The sequence below is a fragment of the Ochotona curzoniae genome, unplaced genomic scaffold (assembly GCF_017591425.1).
Source record: "Ochotona curzoniae isolate NIBS_2020 unplaced genomic scaffold, NIBS_Ocur_1.0 contig_3520, whole genome shotgun sequence".
Lineage (NCBI taxonomy): Eukaryota > Metazoa > Chordata > Mammalia > Lagomorpha > Ochotonidae > Ochotona > Ochotona curzoniae.
In genome coordinates this window covers 5,479,178-5,506,876 of record NW_024465894.1, presented here as the reverse complement: position 1 = coordinate 5,506,876, position 27,699 = coordinate 5,479,178, and the positions used below count along the sequence as shown (strand labels likewise).

The 27,699-nt window shown below is 57.9% G+C and overlaps 1 protein-coding gene across 7 annotated transcripts in view; it reads right to left on the bottom strand.

Moving 5' to 3' along the window:
* The window catches only part of SULF2 (sulfatase 2), a 63,698-nt gene that overhangs the window by 13,951 nt on the left and 22,048 nt on the right, over window positions 1–27,699 (bottom strand). For all 7 annotated transcript variants that reach the window (XM_040981359.1, XM_040981360.1, XM_040981357.1 and 4 more), the window contains 4 exons: window positions 20,117–20,356; window positions 6,921–7,072; window positions 3,256–3,425; window positions 85–235 (listed from right to left, as the gene is read on the bottom strand). In XM_040981359.1, the coding sequence (XP_040837293.1) occupies window positions 85–235; window positions 3,256–3,425; window positions 6,921–7,072; window positions 20,117–20,356 (713 nt within the window). The remainder of the gene's footprint in view (window positions 1–84; window positions 236–3,255; window positions 3,426–6,920; window positions 7,073–20,116; window positions 20,357–27,699) is intronic.

The following is a 27,699-nucleotide window of genomic DNA, read 5'->3' as shown; positions in this document are numbered from 1 at the left end:
ATGAGACGGCGCCTTGGCCTTGCCTCGGGCCAGCTCAGCCCAGCTCCTGGAGGTGGGCAGCGGGGAGCAGGAGGAGGTGCCTACCGTCTCCATGGAGTCATCCACAGACATGAGCGTCTGTAGGCGCTTCCGCTGCAGCACGTTGGTGAACTCCATGTGGATGGGCTTCATGGGGCCTGTGTAACGCATGATCCAGTGCTTGTCTGGGTTGGGGGCGTAGTTGTAGCTCGGCGTGCTGGTGGGAGGCAGGTACACACACACACACAGGGTGGTCAGGCCACAGGGGCAGGGCCCAGCACTCCAGCACCCCCGCCAACACTCCTCTGCCCCAGGTGGAGCCGAGAGGGCACAGCTCACCCCATCACCTGTTGCAACCCAGAGGGGACAGGGGCAGTGACCCTGCTCCAGGGTGCCCCAGCTTCTCTCCACAGCGAGGCCTGCAGGAGGTGCAGGGTTAATGACTGGCCACAAGGTCAGAGGTGTTTCTCCGACACCTGTCTGAGACTGGCTCAGGTGCACACCCTGCCACCGCCCAGCGCCCAAGCCTGCTCTCCTGGGTGCTTCCCAACTCCCTCTGGGAGGCGGCAGGTGGCTCTCACAGGGGTTGAGGTGGGGCTACAGAAGAGCCCCTCACACTAGACTCTGGATTTAAAGATGCTGTAGCTGACAGTTTATGCCTGTAAGGGCAAAGTCTAGAGGGCAGCTGCTGAGCAAGTCGGGGACATGCCACGTTCTAACTTCGTCATCACGACCTTGCTCCAGAGACATTCAGGGACCTGCCCAGGATCTCGGAGAATGAGTGATGGAGTCAGTGGACACCTGACTGCGGCTGTGGTGGTGACGACCATCCGCAGCAATCGATAAACAGCGAACTATCACCTCATCTGAGCGGTGACCGTCTGTCATCTTGACTAATGTGCACCATGGTGCTGACAGCTGCTGCCTGGAGGCGGGAAACGAGGCGGTCACTTCCTAGAGGCAGAGCTGTGGCCCTAGCAGGTATGCGGTCACCAAGGCCATCTTATCCTACATCCAGGGCCTGTCTGGCACTTATATCACAAGTGCAAAACTTTGACCGAGACACACCTGCTGCAAGATTATGCAGCAGAAACACAGCTGAGCTTGGTTCGGGGCCTTGGAACCTTCCAGATGATTCCAGGAAAGATAGCTCCCTCTGAAGCCATAAGAACCTTTTGTCACTTTAGCTTATGCACGTAGGGCAGGCTGACTGAACCCCATCTGGAGGTGATGGGGGCGACTCTGGAGCCTGGGGCCAGGTGCCCCTTGAGCCTTCCCCCAGCCAAGCTGAAAACAAAGGTTGAGTTTGCCTTGCTCAGAGATGGAGCAGTTTAACAGGAGGCTTAAAGGGACAGGAGGCTGTGGGGATGGACTGGAGTGCAAGATGGCCTTTTCGGAGACGGCCGCTTGTTCCGCCATCCTGCGTACAGACCTCCATCAAGAGGAATTCGCGGACTTGAGTGAGTGACCCAGCCGGCCCTACAAGGTTCTAATCTCCAGGCTCAAGACAAGTCAGAGCCCTGATGGCCGGAAAGGTCCTGGGGTGATCTGTGCAGGGAAAGCCCAGAACTCAACTGCTGCCTGCAGGCAGCTCCCAGACCCATGGGCGCACCCCTGGCCATTTCACAACAAACACCTTCCTTGCACCTCCCCCGTGCTGGTAAGTGGCTTTCTGCAAGCTGGGAGAGAGGACCTGGTTTGGGGGTCCCCTAGTGATACCCCTAGTAGGTGTGGAGTGTTGGGCCACTGGAACTCCAACACCTTCCTGCTCTGAGGGCAGGAATCCTGAGCATGACCTTGCAGCCTTGGGCGGAGGCCAACTGCCATGCTGGCCTCCGAGCAGGCTGCTGTGCGAGGCAGGAGTGAGTCACAGCCTCCAGGCGCCTTCTGGACTGTGCTTTCTGCCCCTCCGCCTCCCGTGGCTAGATCCTTCCAGGCCCTGCTTCTTTCTTAGGATTTCTAGAACCAGGGGCCTTCCCTGCACTGGCTTACTGGCCCAGGGCCTGACCCACATACAGATGGTTCTGGAATGAGCCAACCTCCCCTGGCGCCCTCCATGTCCCCAAGCAAGCTGTGGCAGGAGATGGGAGCTGGCTGCAGGCCTTGGGGGTCAACTTGTAGCAAGGGTCCCTGAACCTGAGTTAGACCGGCATCTCCCCAACACCCCACGCCGAGACAGTGAGGGGACACTGCTTTCTGCTGCCCTTCCCTGGGGAAACCTCTGGGAGGATTTTGAGACCAAATAATGCAAAACTGGCTGCCCAGAGCCCTCAGAGCAGCTGTCGGGGACCTGCAGGACGGCACCCCCTGCCCAGGGCCCTCAGAGCAGCCATCGGGGACCTGCAGGATGGCACCCCCTGCCCTGGGCCCTGCGGTGGGGACAGCTGGGGAGATAACCCATGTGTGCCTTTGTGTGAGTCTGTGTGTAGGTTTTCAAGTGCTGGCGTGCATGGTTGCGTGTGCTGTCACGTTCCCGTGTCCTTATGCACATTCACATGTCTGTGCCCACGTGCCCGTATCTGTGCAGGGGGCAAGGCGATGGGCCCTGGGGTTGGGAGTGGAGTGGCTGGGGTGGGGGATGGTACAGCAGGAAGTGGGCAGGTGCTCCCATATGCCCAGTAAAGCCCAGGACAGGACACCTGCCAGCTGTACCAGGGGTGGGAGCCTGGGCAGGGGAGGGGCTGGGACTGCTGGGGGAGGCAGGCAGGGAGCTGTGGGAGGCAGCACTGCAGGCTGGAACAACGCACGCACGGTTCATCATTTCCTGTCACATCCTGGTCCCTAAAGACCAGGGAGCAGGAGGTTACTGCACTGCCTCTGCCTCCCCCCGCAACCCCTCGGGCGGGCGCTGTCAGAAAGTAATTACAGCCGCAGGGTGAGGAGGGCAATGCATTCTGACTGTAATGAAAATTAAACACCCTGAATATTCAGGCAGACTCCAAATTGCCCTGTCCTTGCAGCCCAGGAATGTCACAGCGAGGGCTGCCAAGCATCCCTGCTAAGCTGGAGGTGGCTGGAGGCAGAGAAAAGTGAGAGACTTTTCCAGAAAGATGTGCCAGCCAGCTGGCAGGAGGAGAAGGGATGGGAGGCTGGAGTCAAACACTGGTTCTCAGGTAGGCACCCTTGCCTCTCCATGCCTCAGTTTCCTCGGGGTCACCAGCCAAGGAGACCTGTCCTGCAGCTTGGTCCTCCACCCCGGGCCACCCCGTGGGCCTGCCAGGCAGGCAGCTGACTCACATGTGCTGGGATGCGTTGGGGAAGAGGTGCGAGTACTGCGGGGCCGAGTCCTCGGGGCCGTGGGGGGCTGCGTGGCTGATGACCATGAGCACGGGCCGGTGCGGGTACATCTTCTTGGATGTGCGGAAGAAGCTCACGCTGTCATTGGTGATGAGGTCTGTGAGGTAATCCTGGGGGCAGGAGAGCAGGGAACCGGTGAGGGGCCGCACCTGTGTCAGGGCACAGGGCGTACCAGGCTCGCCCTCCCTCCCCTTGCAACCCGGCCTTCATAAAATAACAAAAACCAGTGACACTGCTTGGGGCACCTGCCCCTCCAGAGTGCTTTGGCTAACATCCCCGCTCTGCTCCCGACCGGCTTCCTGCTCATGGCCGCCTGGGAGGGAGCAGGTGACGGCTCAAGAACGTGGGTTCCTGTGGGGGACCCAGACGAACTCCTGGCTGCTGGCTTCAGCCTGGCCCAGCCCCGGCTGCTACGGACAAGGGGGGGGGGGATGAATCAGTAGAGAGCAGTTTGTGTCTCTCACTCTGCCTTTCAAATAAATAAAAGTAAATAAATAAGACAGAAAAGGATGTTGCTGCCTCGGGCCAGTAGGAAAGATGGGGAAGGATGGTTACTGCTTAGGACCAATGCATCTTTCCTATCTGAACTTGAACTCATGCTGCCAGGGTGGCTCTAGCCTGTGGCACCAGCATCTCATATGGGCGCTGGTTCGCATCCCGGTTGCTCCATTTCCCATGCAGCTCCCTGCTTGCGGCCTGGGAGGGCAGCAGAGGATGGCCCAAGGCCTTGGGACCCTGTACCCATGTGGGAGACCTGGAAGAAGCTTCTGGCTTCAGATCAGCTCTGTTCTGGCTGTTGGGGCCGTGTGGGGGAGTGAACCGCTACATGGAAGAATTTCTCTCTTCTCTCCCTCTAAACAATCTGCTTTGAAGTAAAAATAAATAACCTCTCCCGCCCCCTTTAAAAAAAAAAAGAGGCAAGTTTGTGTTTTGGTGCAAACATTCTGAAATCATTGATTCATAACACATTTTTTATGAGTTTTCAAACCCTCTTGAGCAGGTGGATTTCAAAATATTTTGCATCAAAATAAACTTACTTTAGTGTTCCCCTTTCAGTGGGTTTTGGGAGCCCCCCATGGTGCATGGCTGAGACACAAAAAGGAAGGACCATGCGTGGGAGGGTATGGGCTACGCATTGAGCTCTGGCATTGGACGTCCTGGTGGGTGTTTCGTGTGTGTGGTGGGCAGAGCAGTTATCCCATCTGTCTCTGAGGGTCGACAGGAGGGTCTACAGCGCTAACAGTGCTCCCCAAGACTGCAGGAATGTAGGGAGACCTGCTCGCCTGTGGCTCTGGGCAAAGGCACCTGTCCCCTGCAAGCTGTCATTTAGCGACAGGATTGCTCTGGAAGGAGGAAGCAGTGAGGGCTGCAATGTGTGTCTGTGCTCCAGGACCGGCCGGTGCTCCTCCCCTGGCTGCCCTGCCTCCCACCTCCCTTCCACCCCCCTGCCTGGTCTTGGCATTTGCAGGTGCAAAGGACTCATTTGGCACGTGCTTAACAAGCATTTGTGGGTGCCTGCAACGCAGGGAGTGGGGCATCAGAGTGGCCGATGGAGGCCTGGGAAGGAGACCACAGCTGGCTGAGGTGCCGGCAGCAGCCCAGTGCCCACAGGTGCATCCGGGAGGGAACACGCTTTTTGTCCTGGGAGGGCAGCGTTTATGTCTGGTCTGACCTTGCCTGTGACAGCGGCCTCCCCCACATCAGTCTCCTGCCTTTCAGGATTACAGACATTTCCTACCCTAAGTCTGGACTGAATCTTCCAGCTGCCAGGGCTGGGTTGGGGAGGAGAGGCCACCTGTGCCCCAGGGCAGCCCCCTGGCCCACCCCTCTAGGGTGGTCAGCCAGGAATGTGGCCGGGGCTGCCTCTTCTGGGCGCTGGCTTGTCCAGGTGGAGTTTCCCATTGCAAGCTTACAGAGTCACAGCCCTTCAGGAAGCAGCCGTAGCTTGGGCAGAGGGCCCTGGGGTTAGGCAAAACTGGGTTCAAATCCCAGCTCCACAGTCTGCCTTGGTGGACCCGGATCTCCTGTGTCCATCTGCCTTCCACTCCCAGGTGGTGGTGTCAGTACTTAACCAGGAGAGAAAGTACCTGGTCAGAGCCTGCCCCCCGCACCTTGCCCTGACCCCAGTACCACCCCATAATCAACATGGGTTCTCCAGTGATCTTCACAACAACTTCGAAAAGTAGATTATACCCACTTTACAGATGGGGAGATGGATTTCACCAACGAATAAGTGAAGACCAGTAACTGGGACAGAAGCCTTTGAGGGCCTTGGAGAGGACGGGGGCAGAGACCACAGCTTCCTCCCCGCGCCGCCTCCTGCTGGGGCAGGCAACGAGTGTGGTGGGCACTTGCCAGCTCTGACTGCCCAGCCTCTCCTCTCTGTCCCCCGACACCTGGTGACTAGGCGGCCAGGAATGCTTGGGGTTGTCCTGGGGGGCGATGTGAGTACAGCAGGGAACCGGGCAAGCAGCAGCAAGAGGACCCCCAGGCCATGATCCTGGGACTGTTGGTGGGCAAGGCCCAGCCGTGCAGAGGAATTTGAAAAAGGAAGCAAGTGGGGGGTTTTTAGGAGACTCAGGGAACTTGCCCACTCTGGGGCGGACACGCAGCAGCATCAGGGATTCGCTCCAGCCTGGAGTCCTGGGGTTGACCCCACTGCGAAGCTGGGACTGAGTCACCGGGGTTGGGGGGGGAGACTTGGGGGCGAGGCCAGGTGGGCACTGTCATGTCTGCCAGTTAGACACAAAGCAGCCACCAGCCTTGACCACTGCAAAGGCGGGAGGGACCCCTGGCTCGCCGGCGCCCCCAGGAGGGGCGGGCTGCAGCACTGTCCGCCTTCTCACACCAGGAGTTCCCTGTTTTCACTCAGGCTCTGCTCTTGGCCCACGTTGCAGGGCAGGGCCCTGGCCATCCCCTCCTCTGACTCACCAAGGACAGCATGCGACTTGCAGGCAGGCCAGGGAGAGTCAGGGGACAGACCCAGTCACCCAATGAGACTCGCTGGGTGGGGGATGCGCTGTCTGCAGCCAGGCAGGGGGCTAGGTGGGTGTTGGACAGGGTCCCTGCCCCCAGGAGGAGGGGTGGGGACAGAATGGAAGCCAGAACCCAGAGTGAGAGACAACTTGTGAGTGCCCAGATGCAGCCATGCCTGACACTGTCACTGCTGGAGCTCCTCACCCATTTCCTCCTCAAGGTAAACCTTTCTCAGGTGATCTGTCCACCGGAAGAGCGGCGTGAGATTTAAAGAGGGAGACAACGCAAAGTATGGAATACAGGTTCTGGGCTGGGAGTGCCAACGGCCTCAGTGCGTGGCACAGCCCACTTGGCGATCCCACCTGGCATTTAAGACCAACCACAGGGTAGGGAGCTGGTGCCTGCTCAGCGCCGGCAGCTTCATCTCTAATGGCCCTTGCTGCAGGAGCTTGGTCGTGGCCCAGCTGGGTGCTGGGTGCAAAGCCATGGCTCACACTGCTTCAACAAGATGTCGACTAGCCAGACTCCCGGGGACCAGGCACTGCTCCCCAGGAGAAGAAAACCCCCTGGAAGCAGAGGTCATGGTCACGGTCAGAACCTGGGTGGTCGGGCTCGCACCCCCGGCTCACCTTGGAGTAGTCGAAGCCGTGCCGCTCCTTCACGCCGTTGCGGCAGAGCGTGTAGTTGTAGAAGCGTGAGTTCTTCAGCAGGCCGACCCACTCCTTCCAGCCGGGCGGCACGTACGAGCCGTTGTACTCGTTCAGGTATTTCCCGAAGAAAGCTGCGGGCAGGAGGGGAGGCGCGGGAGATGGAAGCCGGTGGGAGCCCCAGCGCTTGGCCGAGGAGACCACCGCTTGATGTATCAGAGAGGCAGACGGAGAGAGAGCCCCCACCTGCTGCTTCCTGCCCGGATTGCCCTCAGCGGCTGGCACTGGGCCGAAGCTGCAGGCAGAAGCCAGAGCTGGGTACTGAACCCAGGAGGTGGCAGCCTGGCTGGTCGCCATGTTGCTAGGCAAAACACATCCCCTACTCCTTTTGAAGCCACCAACTGACTTAAAACAGTGGAGCCGTGGAGCCTGTATCCACTTCTCCAATGTTTCACACACACAATAACACCACACAGAAGGGAAAAGTCACTGTTTAAGCCATGACCATCCAAGTGTCAGTAGAAGCTGGGGTGCAGTCACGTGTCCTCTGCAAATTTCAGCTACCAGAGGCAAGGCCGTGCAGAGTGAGTGCTGCCAGGCTAAGTGACAGTATCAGAGAATGGGCCAGCAGCCACCGCCACAATTAACAGCAGCATGGGCCCCCACGGGTGACACCCTGTGGGCTTGTGGCCCACACTCCTCCTGAAAGCCAAGGCTAAGTGTCAGGGTACGAGAATCAATCTTCCCATTCAAGTTTGTGGACTCCCTGGTGTCTGGCAGGTATTTAAAACAAAGGGCAACGCTCGGCATGGATGGGGCTATGGGGTGCCTGGGACCTGTACAGCCTGCTAGGGAGAGGGCGCGCCAGCCCCCCACCACAGAGACCTCTCGGGCTGAAAACGGTCGTATCCTCTAACTGTAAATAGAATCGTGGTACTAAGGGGCCAGTGCAATAGCTCAACTGGCTGATCCTCCACCTGCAAGTGTCAGCATCCCATATGGCTGCCAGAGCATGCCCTAGCTCTTCTACTTCTGATCCAGCTCCCTGCTTGTGGCCTGGGAAAGCACTGGAGGATGGCCCAAAGTCTTGGGACCCTGCACCCGTGTGGGGGACCTGGAAGAGGGTCAGGGCTCCTGGCTTCAGACTGGCTCAGCTTCGGCAGGAGCGGCCATGTGGGGAGTGAATCATCAGATAGAAGATCTTCCTCTCTCTGTCTCTCTTCCTCTCTGTATATCTGACTTCCTGATAAAAATAAATAAACAATTCTTAACAGGAAAAGAAAAAGAATCTTGGCATTTACCTAACAGACCAGCATTCACCACTCACCTGGCACACGTGGGATATGCTCATGGTGGCACTCAACAGCAAGTCACCAGAAACCAAAGGAATGTTCTCCAGCAAAAAGCGGCTACACAGCACTATGCATCTTGATGTGCAACGGGGACCCTGAGTCACGAGACACGCCCAAAACTGTACCCAAGAACGCGGCTGCCCTCCTCAACCTGGCATGGACACATGTGGTACGAGGCCCTTCACAGAACTGGACCAGCTGGGCCTCTGCGGTTAGCACGCTGCGGTGGCTGCCAGAGGAAGGCGGGGGAAGGGGCCTGGGGGCTTCTCCATGTCTTGCTTGAACCCGGGGTCTGCACACCCGGGGAGGGGTGCACTTGTTCACGCACTCACCTTAGGCCACTCCAAAGCAGCCTGGGCACAGCTGCAGGAGACATGGTTTCCAATGCTGCAGCATGGTGGATGGCTACGCTGAACAGTTGTGGATTTTGTTTTTTTAAAGATTTATTTACTTATTTGAAAGAGTTCTTGCAATGGTTGGAGCTGGACCAAATGAAACCAGGAACCTGGAGCTCCATCCAGGCCTGCCATGCGTGTGACACGGGCCCAAGCACGAGGGTCATGTCCTGCTGCCTTCCCAGGTGCACTGGGAGGGAGCTGGGTCAGAGGCCAGGCAGCTGGAACTTGAACCATAATCATATGGGATTCTGGCACTGCAGGTGGCGGCCCAACTCACTATGCCACAACGCTAGTCCCAGAGCTGCCAACTTCTTAGTTTCACTTCTCCATGGGATCAGAACTTCCAGAAGGAAGCTTGGCACTTTATCCAGTGGTGGTATGCAAGTTTCTTTTTGAAACAACCAATGTCCAGGGATAAAGCAACCTGGAGAAAAACACTCAGCAAATAACAGAATGGGTGTGTCCGGGCGGTACCTGGAACCACCTGCTAGGTTCAAGGCAGTGCATGCCACCTTGCTCATTCCACAGCGACAGCCCGGCACCACGGCCGGCATGGATGCTGGCCCACAGCACGTGCTATGATGTTTGAACAAAGCCGCCTTGTGACACAGTTCTCTGTCCCTGTCATCAGCCACCACGTGAGGCCATCCAGGAGCTGGCCTGGGCACCACAGGTGTGGCTGTGAACAAGCAGGCAGATTCTCTTGGGAGCTGGTGTCCTAGCAGGGGACTGTGATGCATGAAGACAGTGTTATGGGTGAGAGAAGAGATCAAGACAGTCAGGGAGGATGATCGGGGGCCCGCGGGGTGCAACGCCAGCACCTTGCATCCCAGCTGCTCCCCTTGTGCCCCAGCATGGCATGGGAAAGCAGTGGAGGATGGCCCAAGTGTTTGGATCCCTGTTGCCACCTACATGGGAGACCTGGAATAAGCTCTGGGGCCCTGGTTTTGGACCAACCCAGCTCTAGCCACTGCGGCCATTTGGGAAGTGAACCAGCTGATGGAAGAGCTCTCTCTGTCACCCGTGGGTCTGCAGGAGAGTGGCTGGGGACCCAGATAGATGCCGTGGGGCCCTGTGTTCCCTCCAAGGTCTTCCTAGGCCCCAGGAGACTACAGGTTTGTCCCCACAGATCCGGATCTGGGCCAAGGTCTTGGCAGGAGAGCGCATGTGCACTGAGGCATGCTAATGAGCTTCCGGTCCTGGCCCAGCTGGTGCGGAGCTGCGGGGGAGGGAGTACGCAGCGTCCCTCCCATGCCCTTGGGTGCCCACCCTTGCCTGCTGTCCCAGGGCGCCGCTGCCCTGCGCTCTTCTCTCTGCTGGAACAGCCTTTGCCACCGTCTCCTGCCTCTCCCCTTCCAACCCTGGAGTTGATTATTCAGGCTCCACGGGGCCCTGGAAAACGGGGCTGCAGCCAGGCTTTTAGTGCCAAATTAGATTTCGCTTGCATTTGATTAGATTTCCCAAGGCAGTTTTTAAAATGGTTATTCCGGCACCAGTTGAGGTGGGAGAAGCAAATTAGCATGGACCCTGGGGCTCTGGGACTGGGAGACCCAGCCAAGAGAATGAGCCAGAATTAAAGGCATGGCGAGAAGTACAGTGCACAGAAAGTCAGAGAGAGGCAGCTAGAGGGGAGGCAGGGGCCAGGCCAGGGAAGGCCACGGACAGAGTGTCAGCTGCCAGCTGTCCCCAGGAAGCAGGCTGGTGTCTGTCAGAGTGGAAATCAGACCCGAGAGTCAGAGAGGTGTGGCGTGGCCTGGCTTGGCCTGTGGCCCTCTGGGTGCCACGGGCTCTTTCCTTAGGGACCCAGGCTCAAGTCCAGGCTCCCGGGGCGGGGGTGGGCGTGGGGATAGCAGGTGTGTATCACACGTTACTGAGCAGTCAGAGCATCGTGGCTGCCTGGCCCTGCAGCCAGCTCAGGGACATGGAGAGCCACACGCTGGGCGCATTGCTAAACCTGCGACCTGAGCCATTGGGACAAAGCATCAGGGAGACGCATGGGACGTCAGAACGGGCTGAGGGGGTTTACATCAGACCCTGGAAACTCGGCAACCCAAAACGCAAACAGACACACACAGACACACGGGATGTCATCAGCCCAGAGCATCCGCCTCACAAAGGAGACAGCTGACGGGGTGAGGCGGCAGCTGGGACGACGGGGGTCGGTCTGCACGTGACACCTGACAAAAGCTCAATAACCAAGGTGGAGAAAGAGCTCAGGCAACTCGACAGCAAACAGCCGAAGGAGCCGCAGGAAATCAGGCAGCAGCTCCGAGACACTTTCCAAAGGGAGACGTATAAATGGCCGGCAGGGGCACCTATGACGCGCCACAGCTCGGCTCAGCCGGGACAGGCTGCAGTGAGCTGCGGCCTCCCCACAGCAAGATGGCTCATTCCTGTGGAGGTCCCCCCAAAACAAAAACTAGACCCAGCACATGATCCTGGAACTCCCCCTGTGTGTCGGGGTGTCTGAAGGAAACACAACCCATGTCAGAAAGATGGCTGCATGTCCGTGTTCACAGCAGCACTGCTCGCGACAGCCCGGAAATGCAAATGGCCCGAGCGTCCGCTCATTGATGAATGAAACACACCGCCTGCGGCCACGCGAGGGCTGCCCAGCCCCAAACAAGGCACCTGCAGCAACACAGCAGAACTGGAAGTCACACTGCGAGGCTGAAATGGACAGACACGGCCCGTGGGCTCCCACCTGTAGAGAATACACAAACTCTCGGCTCAGGCCAGCACTGCCGTTCCACAGGTTAAGTGGCCACCTGGGACACCGGCACTCCACAGGGGTGCTGCTTCGAACTTGGGCTGTTTGACCTCTGATCCAGCTCCCTGTTGATGTGCCTGGGAAAGCAGTGGAAGGGGGTTCGGGCCCGGCACCGTGTGGGAGACCTGAATGAACATGTTGGTTCCTTGCTTCTTTCTGGCCATTTGAGGAGTTAGTAGACAGAAGACCTAACCCTGCTTTTTATAAAAAAAAAAAAACCTTGGGGTCTGGCACGTGGCGCAATGGTTAAATCCTCACCTTGCAAGCCCCAGGGTCCCATAGGGGATCTGATTTGTGTCCCGGCTGCTCATTTTCCATCCACTGCCCTGCTTGTGGCCTGGGAAGGCAGTGGAGGATGGCCCAAGACTTTGGGCCCCTGAACGCATGTGGGAGACCAGGAAGAAGCCTGCCTCACTTTGCATCATTGTACTGACGGAATAACCTCTCCGCTTCTGGGACTTCAGACTTTAAAAAGACCTGCTGCTCCACTTCCCATCCACTCCCTGCCTGTGGCTCAGGAAAGCAGTGGAGGATGATCAAAAGCCTTGGGACCCTGCACCCGCGTGGGAGACCAGGAGGGAAGCTCCTGGCTTTGGGGGCTTAGCCCTAGCCTTTGCAACCATCTGGAGAGTGAACCAGCAGATGTAGGATCTTTCCCTCTGTCTCTCTACTCTCTGCAAATCTCCCTTTCCAATAAAAATAAATGCATCTTAAAAACAAACAAAAACAGGGGGCTCTGCTGCTAGACACGAACAGGGAGCCCAGGGCCACTGCTCTCTGCTGGCCAGCGCTGGCAGCCCTGGCCACACAGGAACCCACTAACCCTGCGCATCCATTCCTTCATCCCTAGTAACACAGCAGGTGCCTGACTGCTTGGGCTTGACCCTGGATCTGCCTAACCGAGGGACCCCAGGCAAGCCACCCATCCCACGGTGCTTCAGCTAGCCATTGCACACCACTGCCCACCGCCAGGTAGGGGGCCGGGCTGCCCCACTGAGCAGCAGCCAAGGGGACTTAAGATACCTCTCTTTTGGAGAAGTTTCTAGGCCATCTGGGCAGCTGTCCACACCGGGGAAGCCACGTGTTCATCTGCAATGCCTCCATCCATGTCATGCAGCCAGCAAAGGTGACAAGCGGCCCACAGTCGCTTCACTCCATTGCGCCACGAGCGGCTGACACTTCAATAATCTGGAACAATCAGACCTGCTCTCCACTACGAGCCACTCGTGTAAAGCAGCGGCCGCGCCACCGTGCGTAAAGGACTTGATCGATGTGTCTGCATGGGCATGCAAGTCACGGGCGACTTCCGGTTATTCCTCCACAGGAAGTGGGCATGCCTCCTCTCTGTCTTCTACTTCCTGCCGCCTGGACGTGGCCACAGTGGGGATCCATCCGACAGAGGCAAGCTCTCAGCAGCACCACCACGAGCAGCCCAGAGGTCCACAGCCTCCTGGGCTGTCTGTGCCCCCCAGAGAAGCAAGCATCTAGGGTCCTTAAACCACTGCTCTATGGGGAACAGGTATATAAGGGGGAGGCGGGCTGCGGCTATTGGATTTTGCAAGATTCAAGGCTGGTTCCGAGCTGCTCGGGGGGAACGCTTTGCTCCCACTCCAGTCACCAGTAGAAGGAGCTGGAAGTGGGAGACGTTCGCCATCTGCTCTGTGGGTTCTTGTGGCCTTCTGAGGGCCAGGGGTGAATGGGCGAAAAGTCCTCTACTTGCTCGGGAACTGTATCAACAGGAGATGTGATATGCCACGAGCCTGAGGTCTGTGTGTTTCCGGCACTCACACTGGCGGAGGAGGCAGGGCTGAAGGCGGGGCACGCCATAAACCCAAGCCCCAAAGCTCGGAGCGCTGGGCGCCTTGCGATGCTCTCTAACTGGAGCCTTTGAATTCTGGGCTGCCTGCAAGGTTACAACACAAGTCTTTCTTCTGCTCTGAAAAGACGCCCGACGCAAGTTATTGCCCGCAGTGCTACATCAATGCCGAGGAAGTTCTGCATGTTGGAGCTGGGATCTGTAGCCCTGAGAACCAGGGGGGAGATGAATGAGTCAGGCGGGGCCTGACTGCACCAAGGAGGTCTCTCCTGGAGGTGGAGTGGGGGGCGCGGCTGGGAGAAATGCCCTCCTCCCACTGCCCCTTGCTTGAGAAGGGAAGCTGCATGTGGCTCCCGTGGGAACACCTGCTTTGTTCTCCCGCCAGCATCGCCACTCTTGCTGCTTCAGCAGCCCGAGAAACAGCCAACATCACACCCCCTTCCCCAGCCAACCTGACCTGTTCTGGTGAGGTGGGTCCTGCTCCTACCCCTCGGCAAGGTGCCAATCAGGGTAGTCCGTTTCCCCTAGTCTCTCCTGATTGGGCAAAGGGAGAGAGACTGGACCTCAGCAGAACCAATGGGAGGCTCCCCTGGGACTTTGGCTGGGGCCACTGGAAACAACACTGGTTGTCGGCAGGGGCTGGCTAGGAGGTGCACCTTGGCCGTCATTTTGTTATCCCAAAGGGGAAATCTTCCTAAAAATAGAGCCGACCCAAATGAAAGCAAACTCAAGATGCTCAAAGATGTGGGTCTCAGGACAGCAGCTGAGCACAGGGGCCTGGTGAATGAGCACTTCTAGATGCTGAGCAGTGAAAGTCACCCAGCTGGCGTTGTGTTTCTACCTCCTGCCGGGAGCTGGGATGCCCGAGTCGCCCCATGTTGGTGCAGGTCTTTGCTGAGGCTGTACCACCTGTTGGGCACTGCTCACGGATGGGCACCGAGCACAGTGCATCAGGAGATTCACAAACAGTGGCGGTTAGTTCAAGGGCACAGGATGTCCCAAGAGGACCATGAAGCAGGTGTCTCAGCAGAACAGGACAGAGGATGGCGAGAGTTCCCTGCTACATGGAGGCCGTGGAAGAGGAGGAATTGGGCCAGAGGTGTTTGCCATGAAAAGAACCAACTGTGCGGGGTGCACACCAGACAGAGACCATTGCTGTGCCAAGGCCCTGGGGCAGGACTGAAGCAGCAGCGCAGGACAGCCCAAGTGGTGCTAGAAAGGCAGGGAGATGTGGCCAGCGGGGGCGTGGGCTCAGCTCACACAGGCCCTGGGAACCCAGGTGAGCAGCTGCTAATATTCCCGAAGGGTCCAGAGCAGTGAGCGACAGATCACTTGCAGGTTTCAGGGAGTCTGGGAGAAACGTGATCACCAAGGCAGGGGTGGAGAGCTGTCCCTGTCCTGGCCGTGGTGAAGCTGCTACTACTGGGCTGTAGGTGACACCTAGACTGTGACAGCGGCAGGGGTGGGCACAGGCACAGAGGGGGGCACTGCTGGGCCTCAACCATCTGCTCCTGCGAGAGTCATGTGACCTCAGCCAGTGCAGCCAGGCAGTTCATTTCCTGGAGACTCCATTAGCCCAGGGCAGAGGGAGGCGCCCGCAGCAGTGCCAGCTTTCACTGCCTGCTGAGTCACGGCCAGGAACAGCCAGAGCTGAATGTCCTTGTCGCCCCTTTCTAAGCAGAGGTTGGTCCTGAAGAGTGGGACCATGGTGCCAGAGGACAGCCACAGGAACCCTGCAGCCCTCGGTGGGGATTTAATTATCACCTTGGCGGGGGGAGGTATGTCAAAAGCCAGAACGTGCCAGGACCTGCTCTCAGCACCATCCAACCTGCGACCCAGCTCAGCGACACACACTCCACAAGGCTTCCTAATGCGCCTGCAAGGGAACTTGCAGGGAACAAAGGCTGCGTGCGTGCACCAGATCCAGAAGACCCTACCAGAGTGCTCTGCCCGCAGCCTACAAGGAAAGGAAAGCTTACTGGTAACACCAGGGCACCTGGACATGAAAGCTCCCAAGCACACACAGCTGGCAAGGAGTCATCCCACGCCTGCACCGAGCCACGGACCCCCTCCCCCCAGGAGCCAGCCCAGGGGACGGAGAGCACGAGTGGGTGCCCAGCATTCGCAATGCAAATAAGTCTGGCTGCTCTGGCATCCCGGATGAGGACTTCAGAAGCCAGCACTCACTCATGCCAGTTCTGCATTTCAGCACAATGTCTCCTCCCTTGTCTTACGCTGTACTGTGGGAATCGCACGCTATATTAAACTCTACCCCTCCAAATGTTCCGTGTATAGACATAAAAGAGACGTAGGCGCAAGGTTGAGAAATGATAAGCCTACACCAATCTGCCCAGCAAAGGGGCTGGCAGAAAACTCAGAAGCCACGTGGAATGTGAAACAATGTGGAGGCTCTCCCGTGCAGAGCTGGACAACAGAGGCGCCCCATCTGTTGGCCGGTGGGTAGGGGGGACAGCTGCCACTCCCAACCTGCAGCCCCACCAGAAATGCTGTCAGACTCTGACCCCTAGGGGGTGCTGTGGGCCTGCCAGGTGTTGACAGTGGGGCTGGTCTGCATGGAGCAATGCACCTGCAGTCCTGCCCAGCCTGTCCCCTCTGTGCATCCAGGTTTGGCGTGCCTGAGAAACCAACATCTGAATATGACTCCATTTCAGCTCACTGACAGTGAGTTGTGCACGGCTGGTGGCCACACTCAGATGCCGCAGAGGTCGTACCTGCCATGAACCCCCCTGGAGGCTGCTCAAGGCCCCAAGGATAGATGCATGTGCCCGCCCCACCCCACAGCCAGGCTTCCCCTCACCGGCACTGCCACCTTCCCAGGCGTTTGAAAGCTGCCAAAGTTGTTAGAGGCCCTTGAGAGAAATCCGTGCTGGGAACAGGAGGATTCTGCAGAACGGAGGAGGGTACATTCAGGTGGGGAGGGGCTGGTCTGCTCGGGGTTCAGCTCTCGACTCTCCATCCTTGGGGTAGTGGACCGTGTGGGAGGACCCCGCTGGGCAGACTCACCTGTGTCTCCTCCCCCAGCCCTTTGCACGCGTCAGTCCTCACTCGACTACTTAGACAGACTCGACTAAGACAAGGTCCTTCTGGGTCACGGTGGGCCTGTGCTGCTGTTCCTATGAGAGGGAAATTTGCATCCAGACTGACATGAGGGAGGAGGTAAAAGGGGCCAGGGGGTCCCCCAGGGGAGGGCCGCAGGCAGGGATGCAGCCAGGAACCAGGCTGGCTGTGCTGCGTGAGGCAGGGCAGGACGGTCTCCATAGCTGTGTCCTGCGTATGACGCGAACTGGGGGTGTGTGCGATCCAGAAGCAGGAGCGAGACAGTGTCCTGGCCATGAAGCCACCCCAGGAGCCCGCATGTGGCCCGCGAGGCTGGGACAGAGGGTGCTGGCCGCATTTGGACAAGCCTGGCCCTGGTAGCCTCCTCACCGCTTCTGGTACCTACTGGTACTGGTACCTGCTGGTACTGGTACCTGCTTCCTCTCCCAGCCTGGGTCTGTGGGGGCAGCACTGAGGCCTGCACTGCTGTGCTGGGACTGAGACCCACAGAAATAAGAGGCCACTGCCCAAGGGCCTTGCTCGGTTTGAGTTTGCAGGCTTAGGGGAGCCGGAGTGACCACTCAGCTGGAGTTCAGGGGTCTTGGGCCTGAGGGCACAGGAAGTGGCAAAGCCCTGTCTCCTGGGGACTGCTGGGGTCAGCCTAGGCCGGTAAGGGCTATAAAGCCGACCCGGCCTCGGTGGGTCCCAGGAGGGTGGGTGGATGGAGCCGGAGATGACAGGCAGGCACACACGGGGCAGCTGGGCCAAGGAAGAAGGGAGCTGTGTGTGCTTGAGGAGAGAAGAAGGGGGCAGGGGGCCAAGCCCGGAGAGAGCCAAGAGCAGAGAAGGCCGCCATTGTGATGGCATGGACAGCTGCGCCGGGGGGTGGTGTGGGGGTTCCTCTCTCCTGTGTTGTGCACAGGCGCCGGGAAGAAAGAGGAAGAAGGGCTGAGATAGGGTGGAGGGGAGAGACACAAGGAGTAAGGGACATAGGAAGGATGGAGGGGGGCGGGCCCGGCTCAAGGGGAGCAGGTGCAACACCCCTCCCACCTCTACAGGACTCCAGCACATAGTTCCTGCACCCACAGAGCTGGGGTGCAGCCATGGCCCAGGGGCAGGAAAGGCATGGAGCTGCATAAGGAAACGAGCCTTGTGCCAGGAGTGGCGGGGGCAGGGCTGGAGACGTGACTTAGCATGGGCGGATGTGTAAAATGCAAATCCGTTAGTAGGGCCACAGGGCTTTAAGGGGAAATACAACGGGCTTCCTCAGGAAGGGCACGGGGTAGTCAAGGAAGCCTTCTCCGAGGAGGTGGTACTGGAACAGTGACTGGTGGAAGGTGGGCAAACAGGCTGTGTGGCTACAGAAGTTTCTAGAAAAGGAAAGAGTAACTGCAAAGGCCCTGTGGTTTCTGAGCGACACAGAGGGAAAGGACACACACACACACACTCTTCCATTCACTGGTTCATACTGCCAAATGCCTGCAACAGTTGGGGCTGGGCCAGGCCACAGACAGGAACCAGGAATTCCACCTGCCACACGGGTGGATGGAATTCAAGTCCTGCGTTATCATCTGCTGCTCCCAGGTGCATCAACAGGAAGCTGGAATGGCCAGGACTGGAATCGGGTATTCCAGCATGGGATAGGGACAGCCGGTGGCAGCCTGACCTGATATGCCACAGTGCCCACCCAACGAGCACAATCTGTCCATGGACTTTTGATTCAGGCTGGGGGCCACAAGACTTGGAGCTGCTGCTCCAGGCATAGCCGACCGGGTTAGGCTAAGTGACAGGAGAGCTCCCGAGCGCCCTCCCTGCTCACTGGTTCATGCGTTGGCCTGGGACCCATGCTGGGTCAATCCAAGAGGACTTCACCAGTCCAGCCATCTGGGCAAAGGTGCCCTCTAGTTCCTGCTGGATGTGAAGAGGCCGGAACCCTTAGATGTCCCTGTCCGCATCCTGACACCTTGAGAGTGTGACATGGCTAAGGCCATCTCCTGGCCACCGGCACAGCGGCCAGCAAGGGCACTCCCTCCTCTAAATTACTCAAGCAAAATTCACGCCTCAGCCCTGCAGAACTCAGGGATGAGGGCCTGAGCACCCTGACAAGCTGCAGGCATTTTCTTCCCGCTTTGCCAGAACCCAGTGACTGCTCTCCAGCGGGCAATCCCTCTTTGCCGGCCTTCATCAGACTACGGGGTCGGGGCAGGCACAGCAGAGTGACGCTGGCTCCACAGGCGGCGGTGAGAGGGGGGCGCTGGTGGCTAGTTACAGCTTGAGATGAATGCCACTCTCACCTTTAACTCTTGCAGGAACTGAAGCCCCACTGAGAGCGGGGACGGTTACCACGTGGTGATAGAGCGTCCGACGCGATCACGACTCCACCCTGGAGGCCGTCCAGACACAGGAGCCCAAGTTGCAGCCCCAGGCACGGTGCAGGAGGGACCCTGCCATGCTGCTCTCCCCTCAGGCCCCCGAGCCCAAACTACAGGCCAGCCTACCTCAGGTCACAGCCAGGCAACACTGATACCAAGGCCTGGCAGGTGCCACCAGCTGGCCCTCGGACAGTGACCGAGAAGGCTGGCTTCCCAGGTGGGTTGTGGGATTCTGTGCTTCCCGCACAGATGACGGTCACTAAACTACTAACCACTGTTCTAGCACATCGAATCTGCAAAACCTTCAGAGCTGCGTCACCGTGCCCATCCATGCTCGTGGGAACCAAGACGTGGAAGTCAAATACAGCTGGTCCAGGAGCAGGTAGCTGGAAAGTGGCAGATTGGAGCCCCAGCCAGCAACTCCGAGCATGGGTGGCCAGAATTCCTGGGCCCGAGTGCCAGCTGCTCCCCTGTTCTCTCAGGTTCCTACCTGTCCACTGCCTGCAGTGACATCGCCATCTGGGGAGCTGGTCCAAGGGGATCCCCAAAACACACGACCTTCTGCAGAGACGCAGAGCCCATGGCCTAGGCAGGGCGAGTTGCCCACCCCCAGTTCTCCCAAGAAGCACTCACTTTCCAGATGATTCTAGCAGCAGGAAGAGCATGCAGGCAGATGTGTCTTCCTGCTTGCTCCCCTCCCTAGTCCCAGGAGTCCATCTTCCTCCCACATCACTGCCGCTCACGCCTTCCATGTCACCTGGGTGCACTTTCCCAGGGCCCTCATGTCTCAGCTACAAAGTCTGATTTCACAACGGCGCGTACTTCTTGCCCAAAGGTTGGGGAGTGGGGGAGCTTATTTACGTTTTCATTGATGCAAACTCAGTTTATCAGGTCTGGGTGTTTTGCAATGGCGGAGTCAGGTAACCTGCCTGGCAGGGTGGGACGAGGTCTCCAGGACCCACGGTAAAGGCACAGGAGCCCCGACTCTCCCTGTTGGATGCCCAACATTCCAGGCCGTGGCAACTTCTGCACCATCCTGGTCGCCACCACGGACAGCAATCCTGGTCCTTGCATCCACTTCCCTACTCCATCCACATTTGACTGTACTGCCCTTTTCCCAATGTTCTGGAGCTTTCTGCCGTGCTGACAGCTTGAAGCCAACCCAACAGTCAACAATGGCTGACTCAGACAGAGAAATGGCTGACAAACAGAGAGAAATGCACGCTGCGTTGCAACCGTGCACATGTCCATGGGTATGCAAACACCACTTGACGTCATGGCTACAGGCAGAGAGACCTGCATACTGCACAGCTCTGGGAGAAAGAAACCAAGCTGTCCCTTGCCCTCTTCATCCCACACCATCCCTGGTGCAAGGACAGTCCCTGCCTGCCCGCCCCTGCATGCCTCCCTCACCTGTGCGGTAGCCCGTACTGTTGAGGTACACGGCAAAGGTGCGGCTCTCGTGCTGCGCCTGCCAGGAGGGCGATGAGCAGTTCTCGTTGTTGGTGTAGGTGTTGTGGTTGTGGACGTACTTGCCGGTGAGGATGGAGGAGCGGGAGGGGCAGCACATGGGCGTGGTCACGAAGGCGTTGATGAAGTGCGCCCCGCCCTGTTCCATGATGCGGCGTGTCTTGTTCATAACCTGCATGGAGCCTGCAAACACAGGTGTGGGTGAGAGGCGGCCGGAGCGAGCGGCGCTCAAGGCCCCTGCCGCCCCCGTCCCAGGTGCACTGTGAAAGTAAGTGGTGGGCCCGTACATCCCCCGTCCCTCCACCACATAAAACTGTAGGCAGATGAACCGGGTCTGGGCTGGGCTCAGTCGCTCACACTCATGTGATACTTTGTTCCTTCCAGAAAGCAGCCACCATGGAACTGCACTAGATCTGGTTTGGGGCCTTCCCTAGAACCGTTAGCTCTCAGATCATGCCAGCGTCCTGGCCAACCTGTTCCCCAAACATGGCTAGCTGGAATGTCCTGTGCCAGCCCTGAAATACTCACTTGGCTCTACTTGATTCTTGGAGCCCAGAACCCCCACAGTGTCCCCACAGAACCCACTGCGGGGCTGCCAGGAGTCCCAGGGTTCCCCCAACTCGTGGCATTGAACTTAAACACCAAGTGGTGTGATCTTGTGCAGGACAGAACCCTAGGATGTGGGAAGCACTCAGCAAACACGGGAGGCCTGGCTGCCCTACCACCTGCCTGGTCTCCATGGAGACACCCCATAGGCGTCCTCTGCCTAGGCCAGCCTCATCTTCCCGCCTAGCCCTCACCAGGTCTCAGGGTCCGAAGTGGGTTGAGTGGGTGGTGCCCCTAGTCCCAAGCCCTAGAACCTGGGACTGCGACCTTATGGGGGAAACAGGGGTTTCTGCATAGCTCATTCTGGAATACCAGGATGGACCCTAAACTCGATGGCAGGTGCTCTTAGAGGAGGCGGAGCCTGGCATGATGCAGCTGTAAGCCCAGGAACACCTGAGGCCCCTGGAAGCTGGAAGGTGCAGAACCACCACTCCCCTAGGATGTTCTGAGCCAGCACGGGCCTGCGACAGTTCCAGAAGCCCAAGCCTAATCCCCTCCCATAGCTAGAGCCCTCAGGCTGTGGGCAGCCAACACACGTGCAACAGGCAGCTGAAGGTCATGCCGAGAGCTGTGCTCAGCACCCAGCAACCCCCAGAGCCACAGGACTAGCCTGAACACCCTCCCCTTGCTAATTTCCATCCCTAAGCACTGGGCGTAAAAAGGAAGGAAGCCAATGGAATGAGATGGTTCTTGAGGCAAGCCGATTGCATGGGTTCACTGCCCGAAATGAGGCAGGAGTCTCCTCTAGCGTGGAGACTAAGCCCGCCTCCTCCCGGCAGCCTGAGCTCCTGTATGGCGCCCGCCTGCGCCCCAGCCCTAAGTTTTTGGCTCTCGGACGTGCCAGGCTCATTCCCACCCCACGATCCTTGCATGCAATATTGCCACTGCCTGGAGTTCCTGCCCTGAGATTGATAAAGTTGGGTTGGCAGAGCCCATCCTTCACTCAAGACAAAGGTCAAGTGCTCCTCAGGGAGCCCCCCCCTCCTTTCCTGTCACTTGGTTTAAATCTGGGCAATTAGAGGGTCTGGCCAGCCGTGAGGCCTCCCTCCACCAGCAGGTGCCGCTCAGCCCATAGCCTGGAAAGAAGCCCATAGCCTGTTGTCAGCTGGGGTCAGGCAGTGCCTTGGGCCTCACTAGGCCATTCCTGCAGGGCTAATGGAAGTCCTCTGATTGCCCCTGGGGACTTTGGGGAGGGAGAGTGGCAGGTGTCCTTACATCAGCTGGTCTCTTCCTCCACTCCCGCTGGATGACCACGGCTGGGGGGGCTGAGGAACCCCCTGGTTCTGGGGGGGCTGAGGAACCCCCTGGTTCTGGCAGAGCAGCAGCAGGAGGGCAGGGGTTCACTGGCTTCTGCACCGTTTCATTGCAGAGCCCAGCACGCAGCAGGTGCCCAACAAACGCCCGAGTATCTGCTGTGTGCTAACTTCACACACCTGCTTCCTCTCCGATTTCCATGGAGCTCAGGAGACCTGACCTCTGTGGGTGGGTCTTGTCCACTGGATCTAAAACGTCTGGCCTTACCCAGCTTCAAACAGTTCACTCCGCCACAGTCCCAGCACTTCCTACAGTGGAACGCTGACTTCACCAGGTCCTGGAAGGTGTGGCTGGAGCAACTCCGCATACAGCTTTGGCATGCTCTGCTTCTGATTTGGCTCTCTGCTAACGCGCCGAGGAAGGCAGCGAAGGACGGCTGAGTCCTTGGATCCTTGCACCCACGTGGGAGACCCAGAAACTCCTGGCTTCAGACCAGTCCAGCTCTGGCCATCGTGGTCATTCAGAGAGTAAACTAGCAGATGGAAGATCTCTCTCTCTCTCTCTCTCTCTCTAGCTCAATGTTTCAAATAAAAATCTTTAAAAACAACTACAACAAAACTCACCGTTTCAACAAGCGAATACAGCAGAGTCGGCACACAGACCCCACCGGGGAGCCTCTCCCCAGCTCCCAAGTGACTGTGCCCAGTCCCCCTCATCCAATCCCCCCCAAAGCCGATCCCTCCCTGGCTATCACATTCAGATTCTACTCTTGGCTCCAGCATCTCACATCCCTGATTTATTTTTTAAAAGATTTATCTAACTGAAAGACGGGAGATTTCATCTGCTGATTCACGCCACAATGGCCAGGACTGAGCCAGGAGCCAGTGCCTCCACACCTCGGCCTCCCTCATGGGTGCAGGGGCTCAAAGACTCAGGCTGCCCTCCACTACCTTCTCAGGTACATTAGCAGGGAGCTGATCAGAGGTAGAGTTGCCAAAATTGGAACCAGTGTTCCCATATGGGTTGCTGTCACAGCAGATGGCTGCTTAACCCGCTGTGCTAAGACGCCACTCCTGTCGGGCTTGGCAAGTCTGAGCTCTGACCTAAGACTGGACACATTCACAGACACACGTGCTGTCTCGACCACACAAATCCTGGGCACTCCAGGCCAGGGCATCTGGCAGCCAGGACTCAGCCCATCCTGGTCTCCAGAGTCCGCAGGACAAAAGGCCAGCCAGGCGGGCACGCCCCATCCCAGCCGCCACCTGTGTTAGCAAAGAACAGGCAGCTAAGGAACTGTTTGGTTTCAATGTGCTCAAAATAGGAGCCTGCTAGCACTCGCATCCTCTCCCCATGAACAGGTGGGCACGAGCTGTGCGGTGCCTGCATATCCACGCTGCCCCATGAGCCAGTGAGGCGGCTGTGTGAGTGCTAGGGGGCCTTGCTGAACTCGCCGCTGCAGCACCACAGCATACATTCAAACCCCGGGACCAGCCGAGGGCGGATGGGTGGTGCCCACAGGAGGAAATGCCCACGCCCACACAGGAATAATATTTTCAACACTGCCAGGCCCACCAACCCAAACCTATTTTGTCCAACATCAGTCCGAGCTCTGCAGACAAAAACAGCTGGCTTCCTTCTCTTGCGGACGCTCGTGGGAGCCCCATCTCTCCCAGCTCGCTGTAACTCCGGGGCTCACCGCTGGAAGCCTTCACCCATCCGTGGTGACTTTTTAGGGGGCATTTTGAGCTGCTGAGGCTGCCTGCTAATGTGTCTGGGAAGGCAGTGGAAGTCGGTCCAAGGGCTTGAGCTCCGTTACTCCCGTGGGAGACCCAAATGAAGCTTCTGGCTTTGGTCTGGCCTGGCCCTGGCTGTTGAGGCCATCTGGAGAGTGGGACAGCAGATGGAAGATCTCTCTGTGTCTTTTTTTGCCTTCTGAGTAAATAAATCAATCTAATTAAAACAACCACGGGTCAGTCATTGGCATGTGGGACTGCCTGATGTCCATGACATCAGGGCCTGCTTGGGGAAGGGGAGGTAGGCGGGGCCAGGGAAATGGAATCGGAGTTGGACACAGGGTGCCCTGGCTTTCATCTGTAGCCCTTGCCTGGATGGATGCGGGGGGACTAAAGTCACCCACCTTCACCCTGGCCCCCCACTCTAGGTGCTCCACTCGCTGGCCGGAGGCTCCTTTAACATATGTCACTCTGACTCTCTCAGGCTGTCATTGCCCACCTCCCCACCCCCAGGCCCTATGAGACTCCCGCTGCGCCCTCTGGCTCCAGCAGCCACGGGGGACTCCAGCCTCTGGCCCTCACACCTGCTTCCCCAAGCAGACTGACCCCTGGGGACATTCGGGTCCCTGCAGATATGAACAGCACCTGCTCAGAGAGGCCTCAGGACTGCGCTAACCACAGCCACTGTTCTCCTGGCCACAAATGTGGGAGTAAATGCAGAAAAAAAATGCTCTCAGAAGAGACATGAACTGCCCCTCTCCACCTTGGCCGAGTGTGTCAGGGGTGGGTGGGCACAGATGGGCTGTCTTTGCTTCGCAGGATTTCAATTTTTTTTTTAAAGATATATATTTTGTTTTTAGTGGAAAGGCAGAGTTACAGAGGAAGAGACAGAGAGGTCATCCATCCGTAGGGTCACTCCTCTAAATGGCTGCCATGGCCAAAGCTGAGCCGATCTGAAGCCAGGAGGATCCAGAAGCTTCCTCTGGGTCTCCTTTGTGAGTACAGAGGTCCCAAGAATGGGGCCATGCTCTATTGCCTTCCCAACCACAGGCAGCGAGCTGCATGCGAAGTGGAGCAGCTGGGATTCAAACCAGCGCCCACAGGAGAGGCTGGCACCACCTGGCACAGGGTTTTATTTCTTTAAAGGATGTCTGTTAAATTCATGGTTGCAGCTGTGGGGAGAACGAGGCATGGGCTAGAGAGCGTGAAAGCAGCCGCTCCGGGACGCTGGTGGCCTCTCCACGCACATCTTTTAACTGGGGAATAGACAGCAAAGCACAGAGAGTTCTAGAAGAGGCCGTTTAGACAAGGATCCCCTTCTGTGAACACTGAACAAGAGGCCAGTGTCGAGGCCCGGGGCGAGGCCAGCTCCCAGCAGTACTTTGCCCTCATTTCCCAGGGCATAAAGAGCAAGTGGCTGACACCTGACTGAGCAGGACCAGGTGGGCATTCAGTCTGGTGGATCACCTACCTGCAGTCCACACTGCAGGGTACCTGGGTGGGACTGCCAGCTCGGGCTCCTGCCTGCAGCTTCCAGCCAAGGCAGGCCCTCAGTGGCAGCAATGATGGCTCCACTGCTCAGGCCCCTGGTGCCCGCATGGGAGACCCCGAGGGAGCTGGGGCTCCTGGTTTGGGCCTGGCCCATGTGGGCATCTGGGGACTTAACTGGTAGATAGGAGGTTTCTCTCCCCTTAACGCTCTGTCTCAAATAAGTAAATTGTTAAGAAAGAAGACACAGGACATTTCTCTAGGACCTTTTGCTGGCTTTTCAGTGCACTTGGCACCCTTGTCTTATGGCTCCTTCCTTTGTAAAAGGATAATGAAAACTGCACTTTCGGGCCAGCACCATGGTATAGTAGGCTAATCTTTCATCTCTGGCGCCAGCATCCCATATGGACACTAATTTGTGTCCCGGCTGCTCCACTTCCTATCCAGCTCCCCGATTAAGGCCTGGGAGAGCAACAGAGGATGGCTCAAAGCCTTGGGACCCAGTATCCACATGAGAAACCGAGAAGAAGCTCCTGGCTTCAGATCAGCTCAGCTCCAGCCACTGTGGCCATTCAGGGAGTGAACCAGCAGATGGAAGCTGTATTTCTGTTTCTCCTTCTCTCTGTGTACTCTGCCATTCAAAAAAAACCCACTGCATGCTGTGTTTTTATACACGGGTATAGAGATGAACGTCTTACTGTCCTTTATTAACAGCCTTTGATGTTAGATTATACAAATTCTGAGCTTCACAAATTTAGACCTCCAGGATTTCTTCTCCACTGTCCCCACGCCTTGGATTTCCCATAATAAGTTTTCTCTCCGGCTTCTCCTGACATCTCCTGAAAAAGCAGGAAATCCGTCCTCCCCCGCCAGCACGAGCAGCCGGGGACACAGCTGCCCCTTGAGGGACCCCTGGCGACCCCACTGGGATCTGTCATCAGTCACCCCCGCACCCACACGCGGAGTGGGGCTCAGGTCAGCTCTCCATCAAGAACACAAGCCAGAGGAGCCCGGGGTTCTAGAAGGGTGTTACACCTGCCCTTCCTGAGTACGCACGCTGGCCTGGTTTCTGACCCTGGGAGGAACTCAGGCAGTGGGAGGAAGGCAGCCCAGTGGATCTCCACGGGCCCAGGAACAGGAAAGTGCTGCGCTGTCACAGCACCTGCTACCCCCCACCCCAACACCTGACTCATTTGTGGGGCCCACAGGCTGTGCCATCCCCATGGGAGTTGAGCAGGACCTTCAGGCCACCTGGCCAGGGGATGGGTAGAGGAAGAAGAACATGCCTCATGCCCTCTGCAGGCCCACCCTTCTAGGACATTCTATGCCATCATCGAATCCTCATTTTAATCCTAGCAAGCCATGTGATTGTTTATGCAAGACAAAGAGAGCTCTTCCAGCCATGAGTTTATTCCGCAAATGTTCACAACAGGCAGGACTAGGCCCAGCCCAAACCAGGAGCCAGGGACTCCATCAATATCTCCCACATGGGTGGCAGAGAGCCAAGCCTCCTAGCGTAAGTGGGAAGCTGGAACTAGGGCAGAGCAGGGACACAAACCAAGCGTTCCCCTATGGGAAGCAGACACCCCACGGGGTCTCTTAACCACTGTGCCACACAACTGCCTTGCCAACCCTTTTGAAAATCAGGACACTTCATACCAACCCAGCTTTCCAAATTCATTGGACAAATGCAGGAGCCTCTGCATGAGGGCCCTTCCGGTTCCCCCTCCTCTCCTGCAGCCCACCTGTGCTTGGAGGTCCAGCAGCCCCGAGCCCTGAGCTAGTTCCGCTCTAGAAGGACCAGGGAGACACTCTCCCTCCCATGGCCTAGAGCCTCACAGAGAGGTGGTCAGCAGGTGGAGGGCTGCGGCCTGCCTACAGGTGTGAATCGGCCCTCCCTGGGATGGCAGGGGCTGAGACTGCAGGCTGGGGCAGCAGGCGGGCAGCACTGCGTCCTGCACCAAGCCTGGGCTGCTCGTGTCCACCCGCAGGGATGGAATTCACCGGGCAGTCCTCTTCCAGCCCTTGAGTGTCCCTGGAATGTCTACAAGGTCACGAGGTCAGCTGGGAGCCTCCTGCCTACGCCCCAGGCAGCACCTGCATACTGGCCGCAGCAGGATGTACCCACAGACTGCCCAACTGTCCCAGTACAGCTCTGCCCAAGCAGGGAGCAAAGAAAGGTTCCAGCAGTTAACCAGTTCTCTGGCACGCCTGTGTCAGTCCAGAGCTGTGACACTAGATTCCAGGCGACACTGGCTCCCGGGAGCTAACTCCGTGATGTACTTTTCCCTATGGGCACTTCTGGCTCCTGTGAATCACAAGCTCAAGTCTAATGTTACAGCCGGCACCTCAGCTCTGCCAAGACTCAAAGCCGGATCCTAAAGCTCCAATCCTCTCTGAGCGCTGGCATTCCATGAATGAGCCTTGGGGGCGGGGCGGGTG